The 12,891-nt window shown below is 43.8% G+C and overlaps 1 protein-coding gene across 4 annotated transcripts in view; it reads left to right on the forward strand.

Moving 5' to 3' along the window:
* MYO1D (myosin ID) overlaps nucleotides 1-12,891 on the forward strand; it is a 392,910-nt gene that overhangs the window by 66,573 nt on the left and 313,446 nt on the right. For all 4 annotated transcript variants that reach the window (XM_044999484.1, XM_044999487.1, XM_044999485.1 and 1 more), the window contains exon 2: nucleotides 12,125-12,333. In XM_044999484.1, coding sequence (XP_044855419.1) covers nucleotides 12,125-12,333 — 209 coding nt within the window. The remainder of the gene's footprint in view (nucleotides 1-12,124; nucleotides 12,334-12,891) is intronic.

Below are 12,891 nucleotides of genomic sequence, written 5' to 3' on the forward strand. Positions count from 1 at the left end.
GCTGCCAACTAGACATTGAGCTGTTTTATCACAGCAAATTGTAAAGGTGTCTCCCTGCCCCAGGCAACAAAACCTGCAGGAGTTTCTCTGTAGTGGAGTGGGTAGCAGGTCTTCCAGGTGGTGTGGGCTCTCTCCCTGTCTCAGGAAGCTACGCAGCATGTCCTTTCTCATACTTTCTATTGCCCAGTTGTTGTGCCTACGTAGCATCCATAGCTAAATAAGTGTTAAAAACAAAAAACCTAGTTTGTACCAAAAAGATTTCTAGTGCTGCCCTAAACATGGGGGAGGGACAGCTCGTGCTGCCCATTGACGCAAACAGAAATGAAAGTATTCAGTGTCTCCTATGGTTAGTGGTTTAGCCTTTCCCCCGCGCCCCCCCCCCTTACAAGGTTAGTAGTTTGTAGCTTATTTTTAAAGAAAGGGCTTTAGTAAATATTCCAGCTTCCAGTTTGACTGTCTTTTGAAAGGAAGTCGGTCCATAATCCATGATGATTATTACTATATAGGTTTCAGAACTTCACTTTCTATTCAGTCATTGTGAAAACTGTAATTAGAGATAAGAGGCTCAACAGCTTGATACTGTCTCTTGTCTGTTGCTAACCTTCTTACCATATCTGTATGGCTTGCAAAGTCGGCTATATAAATCAAGAGTTGGTGGGGTGTAAGAAGTGAGGGAGGAGGGATAGCTCAGTGGTTTGAGCATTGGCCTGCTAAACCCACAGTTGTGAGTTCAATCCTTGAGGGGGCCACCTAGGGATCTGGGGCAAAAATTGGTCCTGCTAGTGAAGGTAGGGGGCTGGACTCAATGACTTTTCAAGGTCCCTTCCAGCTCTAGGAGATTGGTATATCTCCAATTATTATTATTATTATTATTTTATTATTAGTCAGCCTTGTAAAATGAATCTTTGCTGTAATATGCCTGGATTGATGATGAAAAGGTTGAGACACTGCAGTTTAGTTTATTTCCTATGGGAATCAGTGTTATCGTTTACTATGCTCCTTTGTACCCTTCCCGGTGTGTGCCCTTCAAAGGAGACTTTACCCTATTTCTTAGGTCATTGTGAAAGCTGCTCATGAATGAATTACTTATTCCTTGCCCTGCCCTTTCTGTTCCATCCCATACAGGAAAGGAGTGGCGCAGAATGCACAGTGAATGGCATTTCCTATTTTATTAAATTGGCAACATTTTAACTTAACTGAAACAGTTCAGAACCATGCAAAGGAAGACTTAGTTTTTCTAGAGCATAGTCCACCAGCAAAACCAAGATTTGAAATTGATTTATGGCATGAATTAAAACATTTGGGGCATATTAAGAATCCTATCAGGACTTGGACTGTTTTTTCTAGGAGCAAAGGTGGTAATAATGACTTGACTGGATGTTCTTTTTTCTAACTGTAGTAAGGAGAAAATATTGGCTACACATTTCCCCATCCCTATTTCAATCTCAATTCTCTTGGTTAAGGGATTATTTGCATTAACATGATTTATGAACAATTTACTGTGAAACTAACTTAATTCCTCTGTGCCTGTTTGAGAGACAAGTGTACATTTTTTTTAGGTAAACCATGAAATAATGCTTAATATTGATGAAAGAAGACTGGAGTTACATATGGAAAATTGCACTTGTACCTTAGAGCTATACAGGAGAAGGCCATTTAACCAGTCCAGTTAAATTTCTTCAAAAGCATGAGGGGACCATCTGTTGCTGATTTGTGTCCAGAGAGGAAGCTATACATGTCAAACTTATTAAAAACAGTGTATATATGCTATTTCACTGTCAAAGTGGAGTTTAATAAATCAGGTTTCTCTACTGATAACATCCTAATCTGTCCTTACTAGCTAACATGTTAACACACAGCTTGTCCAGTCTACAGTAGAGTTTTAAACTGTTAATGTTTTAGCTAACATGTTTTAAAAAATACACTAAACTGCACAGATTCAATTTGAGCTTTTAACAAGTATTAGAAAAATAATTTTATGAACAGAGTCATCAGCAGACCTCCTTTCTCTAACAATACGTAACACTTAAGAGAACTTGATGTGTTCAAACTCTATAAGAAAACTACTGGTAATTTTTCTAGCTTTGTTTGAGTTGTCCCAGCAAAGAGAAAATCCCTCATTTTCAGTGGACTTCTGTCAAACTACATGTGTATGGTGTAAGATGACTGCTGGGTTAGCGTATGCATCTAAAAATGCAAGGTCCTGATGGTTTAAAGACCTTTTGCATTTTTCCCTTTGCAAGCTAAGTATGACATTTAGTGGGGATTACTCTGATTGCTGTGGTGAAAGTAATGGTCTCTGGAACGTGTGTATCTATATATACAGTTATCTGTCCCCATTATCATGGGGTCTGACTCTCTCAATCTTTTAAATGTATTTATTTTCATAACCCCCTCATGGAGGTATGAAGGTACTGTTATCCCCTTTGTATAGATTGGGACATGAGGCACAGAGACTGGGTGTCCAAGCCAAAGGTCATGCAGAAAGTCTGTGGCAGACCAAGGAATTGAACCTGGATCTCCTGAGTCCCATACTAGCGCCCTAATCTCTGGGGCTATCTTTCCTCCTGTGCATATATGGATAAGGAAAAAGTGGGTAATAAATTGATCACACTACTATTAATGTTCCATTTATTGTTTATAAAGGGTTAATGATTAATTTTTTAATAAATCAAATGAGAGTACAACAGCTCAGTCTTTTTAACAACCTGTAAGAACTTGTACTGATATGCTTCTGTGACAGGGTTGGGGGGACCCCATCCAGTGCGGGGCAAGTGCGCCCTGTTTCCCTTGTGGTGTAGGGGCAGGGTGTAAGTAGCCCACGTTTATGCCTCTGTAGCCAAAGTCAGTGTATTTGTGCCAGGCAGCAAAGCCTATGGCCAGAGTCAATGGCTTCATCCCTGTTAGCAGGGCAGTAAAGCCTAGGGGCCAAGTGGCCTCAGTCGGGGAAGGGGGCCGCTATGCACAAAAAGGGGTGCTGGCAGCCCAGATGGGGCGCCCAGGCCCTTCCTCTCCACTGGGCCCCAGGCCAGAGCCCTGGTAGTGGCAAGAGCACTTGCCACAGAGTCAGTGGGTGTCCGACCAAAACACTCTGACTCAAAGTTCTGGATCACTAACTGGGCCGCTATCTAATTCCCCTGGGCTGCTTCCTACCATGGTTACCGCTGCTGCGGTCTGGGCATCTCCAAGTTCCCCAGTCTGTGCTGTCCCCAGTGACCACGGACTCTGTGGAGCCTCCTGGGTTGCAGCGTCTCCGGCTCCCATGGCTTCGGGCTTCAGCTGCTTCTTGGCTGGAACCTGCGACTTGTGTCCTCCTTCTCCAGCAGTCAGCCCGAACTGAGATGAGCCGCTCTTTTTTATACTAGTGCATTTGGAGCATGCCCAGTAGAGTTGAGTGGGTGTGGCTTCCTCAGCCCACAATGTAAAGTTAACCCTTCCTCGTCCAGTGGGGGGCGAGTGCACCCCGTCACAGCTTATAACAATCTCTAGCGCACACACTACTCATACCTATAATGTGCTTATATCATCTATAATTTATTAGCCCTTTATAAACTATTGATTTGTGCAACCTTACTATTAAGCATTTAAGCACTGTTAAACTGAAGTGAAATCTTCACTGGTGGTTTAAGAAGAGCTTCGTGTAGTGATAGTTGTATTTCTGAAGTGGTCTCTGGTGTGGTGGAGGAAAGGACAAGATTGAATAGATGCTTTGGGTCTTGCACTTTTGGAATAGCAGTTTAACTTTTTTTTGTGTGTGTGTCATAGGTCTCACCCCCACTTGGAGCTGTTGGGTTCCAATGTGGGGACCTGCCTGGTTTCCCTCTAAACTAAAATCCTAGTTTAGATCTAGTAAAAGCTGCCACCACTCAATCAGGAAATGTGGATTGAGACACAGTCCTTCCCCAAAATCCTAGGGGATTCCAAGAGCCCCAAATCCATGGAGTTCTTACACCCAGGAGAAATAAACCATTCCCCCCGCTTCCTCCCCCCTCCCTTTTCCTAGGAGAGACACCGGGATTTAACTACAGAGGGATACCTCCCCCTCCCCTTTCCTTGAGAATCCACCCAAAGAAAGATCAACCAAGTCCTTAATAGAAAAGAATTTATTAAAGAATAAAAAGAAAGTAACTTGTCTCTGTAATCCAAGATAGAACCATACAGGGTCTAAATTTATCAATCTCTGGAGAGAATCCCCCCTCCCCCTTTCTTTCTCAGTGAAAGCAAAGTAACAGCAAACAGGAATAAAGAATTTCCTTTAGCAAACACACAATTGCAAATGTAGAAATCAAATTATAAGACTAATTCGCCTTTCTAATTAATACTCACTATTGAATAGTAGAAACTACTCCAGGAGAACTTGGAGACATGACTGTCCTCTCTTAGATCCAAAGAGAGCTCTGAGCAAACAAGGAACACAGACAAAGGCTTCCCTCCACAGAGATTTGAAAATAATCTGTTCCTTGATTGGTCCTCTGGTCAGGTGTTTCTCAGGTTACTGAGCTTGTTAACCCTTTCCAGGGAAAAGAGACCTTAACCCTGATCTGTTTATTTATGACAGTGTGTGTGTTTGAAAAACAAAACACTGTGTAAGACACTCAGTGCCCAGATGAGTAGTGAATGGATCCCAAACCAGACAGCCTTCTTCCCACAGACAAAATAGAAACTGATAGTAATGTCTACGCTTATTAGTTCTTTTAAGATGTGGTCAGGTGACTTTATTCTGGAATGCTTTTCTTAGTCATAAAAATGAAGTCCCCAGCCCAAACTACTGGACAGTTGTCTGGAAGGGGCTAACAAAATGTATGTTTGATAAATGAAAATTTTAATACTTGTGTAATAGTTAGAAAACAATCTAGTTCTGAAAAATCAGTAAATTCATAATGTTATTCTTCATGTTAACTATCTCAGAAAGTAAACTGAATTTTATAAACAGTAATCCTGCAGAGTGAGGTTATCACTTGATGGTTTCAGCTAAACACGAATCGTCTACCTCACTTTCAGTGCAGGGGAGCAGTGTTGTAAATGAATAATTGTAAATTCCCTTTATAATTTCTGTTTTAACTGGCACATTTGGAGTGGGGGTTGCATGGTAGGATGCCTTTCTTTAGCAGCCTGTATTCTGCAGATGTTTTGAAATATGGTTTCCAACTCTTGCCAACTAACTTTTTTCTTTATTTATACTGAGTGCATTTGAAGTTGCATCATTTCCTCAATAAGAACAGTGTTTTATTTTTGACTGTAGCATTTGTCAGGTGGGAGGAATTCTAGCTTTCAACTACTGAGGGCTAACATTAGCACACTCTGGTGGTGGGTCCGCAGTAGTTTTCTGATTTCCATAGTGCCCCTTTTAGGTGGCAGCTAGTCTTTTTGGTGTGTAATGGGTTTCACTGTTCTTTGGGAAAGGTAGTTACGTTGACTTATAAAAAGTTGCCATGCACTAACCTGTGAAGTTTCCTTTCTTTCAAGTACTGACTAAGGACCTCACAGAATACTGACAGTTAAAATAGCCTTACATGCACTCTGTGTGTCTGATATTTAGGGGACTCTCTTCATTGTATTAAGGACACTATTGCATGTTTTTGTGAACTTGAACCAAAATAGTCAAACTAATGGGGAAGAGGTATGTTTACCCTGAATAGTAGTAGAATCCTGTATACAGGGTTTCTCTCCTCCCTCCCTGTCACTCTTCTCTCCTACACCTTTGTTTTGGTCCATTTAGGTGGTTATTTTGTGGCTTACCCGTTTGTATTCACTTCCTATTTTTTTGTTACTTTGTACAAATTCTTAATGGTATAAAGATTTAATTTAAAAACAGACCCAGCATTCCTGATCCTTATGCAAAATATTTACACAAGAGTTAAATATTATGACTTCCCTTAATAGCTATTGGATCTTAAACCTCAAAGTAGTAAACTGAGAACCCAGGAAATATGCAGTGTAATTGTAGTTGTGTTGGTCCCAGGATATTAGAGAGACACAGAAAATAGTGAAGTAGATACTAGATGCAGTTAATCTTTATGGAAACATAACCTTGACAGGAAAATGCTACATCTTTTAGGCGAGAATGGAGCTTACTGTTACTGGAAATACTGTAAATCTACAGGAAAAGGCATGCCCGTGGGACTGTCACTTATATACTGTCAGGTATGGACAGTGGTTTGTCTTTACAAAAATGCCATTCTGCTGGCTTTTAATAATGAAAAATCCACTGCTGTGTTACACACATAGCATTGAATTATTTAAGGCAACATACGTGTTGACGTGCATCCAGTTGGCAGAGGATCCTTCCCATTGCAAGCTTTGTAATAAAGTTTTGAATGGATCTGGAACCTGTATTTTGTGCAACCTTGCAGTACAGTGGATTAGGGAATCTCATGTTGCTTGAACCTTCCAGTTTGGACTGCAGACATTATGCTATTTTTTTACTCTTTCACAAGTTCTTATTTTTCGTTACCAAGAAGGATCACAACCAAAGAAATGCAGCTAAAAACAGCCATTGCTGTTCTTGGCCTGCCACTGTCGTCTGAAAAGAAGCTTTATCAACAAGGAGGGGTGAGGAAGGAAAGCTCATAGTTTAGGAACATTTAAACACAACTATGTGCAGTATTTAGTATAATTTTAACTCAAGTATTAAGCACTTAAACTTTGGACAGAAACATCCATGGTCCATGAATTCAGATACCCTTAAAGCAAAACTTGTTATGGTGAGACATGCATTAGAGTCCTTGTTAGAGTCCTGAGGGAGGGCCCCTGTCTGTCTGATCCAGCACCCTGGGTGCTTTTCGAGCCATGGGATCACCTGGGAAATAGCAAATGTGTGAATTTGTTGTATGACGAAGTATTACAATGTTAACAATTTAAAAATTGACAATTGCTTTATCAGCAGGGGTGTTTCAGATTTGTTTAAACTTACAGCTGAGAGAGAGGCTTCTGAAGCAGATCAGTAGATTGTTGGCTGTCATCTGCCTGTACCAAGCTGCTCCCTTATAGCTGTCTGTTTTGATTTTCTGCCCCTTCACTGGAGCACATGGAGAATACCTCTAGGCAGAGGCGGATTAAGATTTATTGGGGTCCTGGGCACAAAACATTTGGACCCCTCACACCCTGGGGGCCTAGGGGCCCCAGAACTGGTAGGGGGCATGGCCCCCACTTTTAAAACTAGTACTGATATGCCTGCCCACTTTTTAACATGGGCGTTGTCAGAGGTGATATGCAGCTGTGGCTAGTGGGGGACACAAATGAGAGGTTCTGATGGGTCACATGCCCCCCCCAATTTCTCAGGATGCCTCTGGTGCAGACACCTAATAGTGAGGGGAGAGCACTCTCCTTGGCACTGGTGCTCTCAGTGTGTCTGTGCAGCCTGGGGAGGGAGGAAGCAGCAGGGTGGCTGTCTGTATTATCATAGCACCTGGGAGTCTCAGTCATGGAGCAGGACCCCATTGTGCTAGGCACCGGCTGCTGACTGAGCTGCTTCTCTGCCATATGAGGCTGCTTCGCCTTCCCTGCTGCCGGAGTCCCAGGCATTGCCACTGCCTGCACTCCGGGACTCACCCCAGGGATTGTATGCAAAGCAGGCAGCAGCACTGGGACTCCAACAGCAGGGAAGACTAAGCAGCCCCATGTGGTGGGGGAAGGAGTTCAGCTGACAGCCAGCCACCCAGCTGCTTCCTTCCTCCCCTGGGCTGCAGGGACACCGGGAGTGCTGCCTCCTCACTGTTGGGTGTCCACACCAGAGGCATCCTGAGAAATTGTGTGTGTGTGTGTGTGTGTGGCGGGGGGGGGGGGTGTTTGTGACCCTGCATGTCTCCCACCCCCACCCCCCAGTCTCGGGCAGGTGCGGAGCGGTGGTGGCAGGGAAGCGGATAAGATAATCATCTCCCCTGCTAATGGTACCAGCCTCTTCCCAGTGTAGGGAGGCTAAGGTGGGCCTAAGGCCCCACCTACCACAGGGCCCTGCTCCTCCTCTCTTCCCCGAGACCCCTAAGAGCCGCTCAGGGAGCCTCGGCCACTATGGGAAGCCCCAGGCCCTCCACCTGCCCTGGGTGGTGCGCTTTGGGGGGCAGGGACACAGGGTGGGGCCTCGGGGAGGAAGGAAGGAGGACCAGGAGATGGGGCCCCAGGGGAAAGAGGAGGAGCAGGGGTGGAGTCACAGTTCTGGTGCTGGTGACCCTCCCTCCTTCTACACAGGTTTCGGCGCTTCTGGGACTCCCAAATTAGCTGGGGACCCATGGTGCCATGCGTTAATCCGCCACTGCTTCTGGGCTTCATAGATACAGGGCAAAGTACAAAATCCTCAGCTGCTGTGAAGAAGGAAATCAAATTATATTGGGAGAGGGAGGATGAGAGAGAGGAGCTGCTGCAAAATCCCAGAGTAATGGCTTCAGAAAGACACGGGTCCAATTGGTTTACCTCCTGGAAAAGATCAGCTGGGTAATAGAGACTATATTCTGCTTCCCATGGATTCCCTGCTTCCAAAAAGTCACCACTGTGTAAGTATGGAAGGAACTATTGAATGAAAAAATAAAAATACTAGAAGATTCTTTAGCTCAGCCTGTGTGCACATGCTCTGAGAGGGGCAGCCATAAGGTTCAGAGAAGAACTACCCAGGGCCAGCTCCAGGCACCAGCTCAGCAAGCAGGTGCTTGGGGCGGCCAAGGGGAAGTGGCGGCACATCGGGCTCTTCGGCAGGAATTTGGCGACGGGTCCCTCAGTCCCTCTTGGAGGGGAAGGACTGGCTGCCGAAGAAGAAAGTGGCGTGGTGGAGCAGTGGTGGAGCTCCCTGCTCTTCCCCCCCACCCCCCTTCCCCCTGCTGCTTGGGGCGGCAAAAACCCTGGAGCCAGCTCTGGAACTACCCAGGGTCTTTTCAAAAGCAAAAGAGCCATCCCTGTTGACCAATGTCCTGAGTGTTTTATCTCTATAACACCCAATACTTTGACCTCTTCTTCAAGTTATGAACTGTGTAACTTTCAGTAGCCAGACAGAGTTTAAGTTCCATTCCTTGACATTTTAATGTCCTTGTCTCCCTTCTAAACAAAATCTACTGATCTGCTTCAGAAGCCTGCTTTTCAACTGCAAGTTTTGATAAAACAAATCTGAAACACCCCTGCTGACAAATTATTAGCTTCAAAAGCATTAAATAGTTTGGGTTTCTGCCCAAGATCATCTCTCCAAACTTCACGTATTTGTACAAAGTAGAGTTAGGAATTGGAAACCACCAGGAATGAGTCCAATGACAGTTACCTTGGGGGGGGGGGGGGAGCAAAGCTTCCTTCTTGGTTCTTAACAGGTAAATTGGCATTTTAAGAGTTGGTGATGGGACCCTATATTTTATACCACACTTGAAACTGTTCAGAATCATAGCTGCCCTCCAAGTTTCTTTTTTGTGTAATCAGCTGTTTCTATCAGAACAATTGTGTGGAAGCCAATATAATTCAGTCTTACTGCTAATTAAAAAGTACTAATTTTTCAAGAAAATCCTTAATTTTGAGTTGCCTTTTGAGTACCCCGCACCAAAGAAAAAAGTTAAATATAGGTATGAGCTGAAAAACATTGCTTTGGAATTTCAGCTCCCTAATGAGGAGGATACTGATCGGGACCATGTTCAACTCTGTTGTCTTGGCATGACCAAAACCATACATTTAGTGATGGAAGCTGAGCTTTTTAGAAACCGATCTGCTGAATCACATACTCTAACGGGTGTGCAGCAAAGCTGAAGAATGTAAACCACCAAGACTCCAGCTCAAGGACTGATGCAGTGTGTACACTGTAATAGCTACTGTACTCCATTCAGTATTATGCTTTTAAATAAGCAGTGGAAAAATCAGTCAGATTTCTCCTTTGTGGTAAAGATGACAACGCATTTTAAGAGAGAAATCTCAGAACTGTGCCTTAGTCAACGGACAATCCTGAAATCTCTTGCTTTGCTTTTTATAAAAGTGTTATGATGCCACCTAATGTTAGAGTCGTATCACAAACTACATACTGCTATGTAATGCAGTGGTTCTCAACCAGGAGTCTGGGGCCCCTTGGGGGGCTGTGAGCAGGTTTCAAGGCGTCCTCCAAGCAACCAGTATTAGACTTTCTGGGGCCCAGGGTAGAAAGCCAAAGCCCCATTGCATGGGGCTGAAGCCTGGGGCTCTGACCCCCCCCCTCACCCGGGGCTACAGCCGAAGCCTGAGCAATGTAGCTTTGTAGGGGCCCCAGGCAATTGCCCTGCTTTCTACCCCCAACGCCGAGCCTGGCTTTTATATGCAGAAAACCAGTTGTTGGGACACAGGCAGACTGTGGAGTTTTTATAGCATGTGGGAAAGAAAAAGGTTGAGAACCCCTGACATAACAGGCCACAAGCTGGGACCACGTAGCTAAGTTTGTAAATAGATCTATTCACTTCCATGATCCCTCCCTTTCCAAAACCAGAATTTATAATGTCCTCAGTTAACAATCTGAAACTACTCACGTGGGCTCTATTTAGCTAGGGAAAACCATTTTTACAAAATGTGAGGAATGAGTATGTAACAGGGTGGCGTGCCTCATGGGCTGGAGAGCCTGGTGATTACTGGATGTGAGCCCCATCGGACAGGAAGGACATTCCAGTGTAAAAGGAGCAGAAAGTATCAGTGAAGGAGGAAAAGCTCAGGAAGTTGTGGCAGTCTGCAGAGAGAGGAAACCTTTCCTGGCAGGGAGACCTGGAGGAGGAAGAGAAACCTTGTGTTGTGTGTATTATGAATGGACTTTTAGGGGTTTTGAGTTTTATTTACAGTTTATTTTATATTAATAATCCCAATCCACAAAGAGGGAACCAAGGAAAATGCTGAAGTGAAATTTATTTGATCAGTGCAAGAATGGAAACTGAGGCAGGCTGCATGTAGTGTGACCCTTTGCCATGAGGGAGTACACAGGAGGCATCTAGACTGGTTTCAGAGTACTGGAAAAAAATCTTTTGTTTTTGGAAATGTCTCCCACTTCTTAAAAATGCCTGTGTAGTTTTATTTATCTCTCCACAAGGAGAACTGGTGGCGCTCGGTGGGTTTTTTTTTGTTTTTAAGAGGGTTGATTGGTTAATATTAGTCGTAGCTATCCCCTTTCATATACTTGTCTGGAACTTGATAGTTTTCAAATCAGGGCTGGAGTTCCACTCTGGGCTCCTTACTGTGGAGATCTCCTTTTGAATGGAAACAATCACTAGGGTTGAAAGTTGGATTTTTTTTTTCTGGATTGTAGGTTAATTCATTGTTTTACAACTTTCCCTCCTATAACTGTCACCAGAGCTCTAGTTCTGGCTCCCAGATTTCTGTGCACCTTGCTGGGCAATGCAGTGTCTAAGGTCCTCAGAACTTAACATCTGAAAGTAAACCTTTCCTTCTAAGTCTGACTTATTTAGGCAAGTGGATTAGAAACCCCAGTGTTTTTTATATATCTTTGCTCTATTGAATTCAAGTAGTGATTTAAAATTTACTCCAAGCTGAGTAAAATAATGTCTTACAGCAAATTCCATGCCTTGGTAGATCACGAACTGTAATAGAAATATCTGAAATGAATGTTGAAAGGCTGGTTGGGTATGTATGCAGAACAAAGGTGTAATCTGTGGTCCTAAACTTATGTTTGCAGTATTGCTGTAACCATGTTGGTCCTAGGATATGAGAGAGACAAGGTAGGTGAAGTAATCTCTTTTGTTGGACCCACTTCTGTTGGTGGAAAGGACTAGCTTTCGAGCTTCGCAGAACTCTTCTTCAGGTCACCTATGAAGCTTGAAAGCTTGTCCCTTTCACCAACAGAAGTAGGTCCAATAAAAGATACTACCTCACCTACCTTGTCATAAACTCAGTTTTGCAGTAGTACTCAGCAGGCAAATCTGTATCAAACATTTTCAGGTGAAACACTAATGGTGGTAATTTCCGTAGGTAGCATTTGATTCAAAATCAGTCTTGATTCATAGTCTGTTACCTGACTACCTAGAATGACACATTGACATACCATGTGTGCTAAATAGAGAGCTTTTCCTTAGTAGTGTTTTATTATATTGTAAGAAAGTGAAAAATATTTGGATATAATCAAATGGATGCAGAATACAAATTCTGATTTATTACATTTGACTAACCTTCCTATTCGGCTCTCCCTGGGCAGGTTTGATAAAGGACGGATCTATACATTTATTGGTGAAGTGGTGGTTTCTGTGAACCCTTACAAAAACTTGAACATTTATGGTCGTGACATGATTGAGCAGTACAAAGGACGGGAGTTATATGAGAGGCCCCCTCATCTCTTTGCAATTGCTGATGCTGCTTACAAGGCCATGAAGAGACGATCAAAAGATACCTGCATTGTAATATCAGGTAAGGTGGAAAAGCCTCTCCTCACTACCTGAGGACTATTTGACTCTCCTTGTAATTCAAGAACTTGTAGATTAAACTAATTATTGATGCATATTATACTCGTGAGGGAATTCTGCTCCAAAAAATTAAAAGTTCTGGGCCAAAAAGAGAAATTCTGCATACAATATTTTAAAATTCTGCAAATTTTATTTGTCAGTAAATACATGTAGAGGTTATAGCATGGCAGTGGGGAGCTCAGGCCACTGGCTGCCTGGAGGTAGGGTGAGGATGCACCTGACTCTGATATAGCACAAGGGCTGGGCCTGCCCCAGAAACACCCTGGGACCCTGCCCCTCTCCACCAAGCGCACCAGGTGTGGGCAGACAGGCTCAACCCGGCGGGATTCAAGTGTGGAGGGGCTTAGTGTGGGGGGATTGATGTGTAGGGTGAGAGGGTTCTGTGTGGGGCAATCTGGGTGTGAGCAGCTCAATGGGGGGTCCGAGTGCAGGAGAGATCTGGATGCATAGGGGCTTGTTGGGAGGGGTCCGAGTGCAGGGGCAATGGACTCTGCAGGGGGGT

The sequence above is a fragment of the Mauremys mutica genome, chromosome 25 (genome assembly GCF_020497125.1).
Source record: "Mauremys mutica isolate MM-2020 ecotype Southern chromosome 25, ASM2049712v1, whole genome shotgun sequence".
Lineage (NCBI taxonomy): Eukaryota > Metazoa > Chordata > Testudines > Geoemydidae > Mauremys > Mauremys mutica.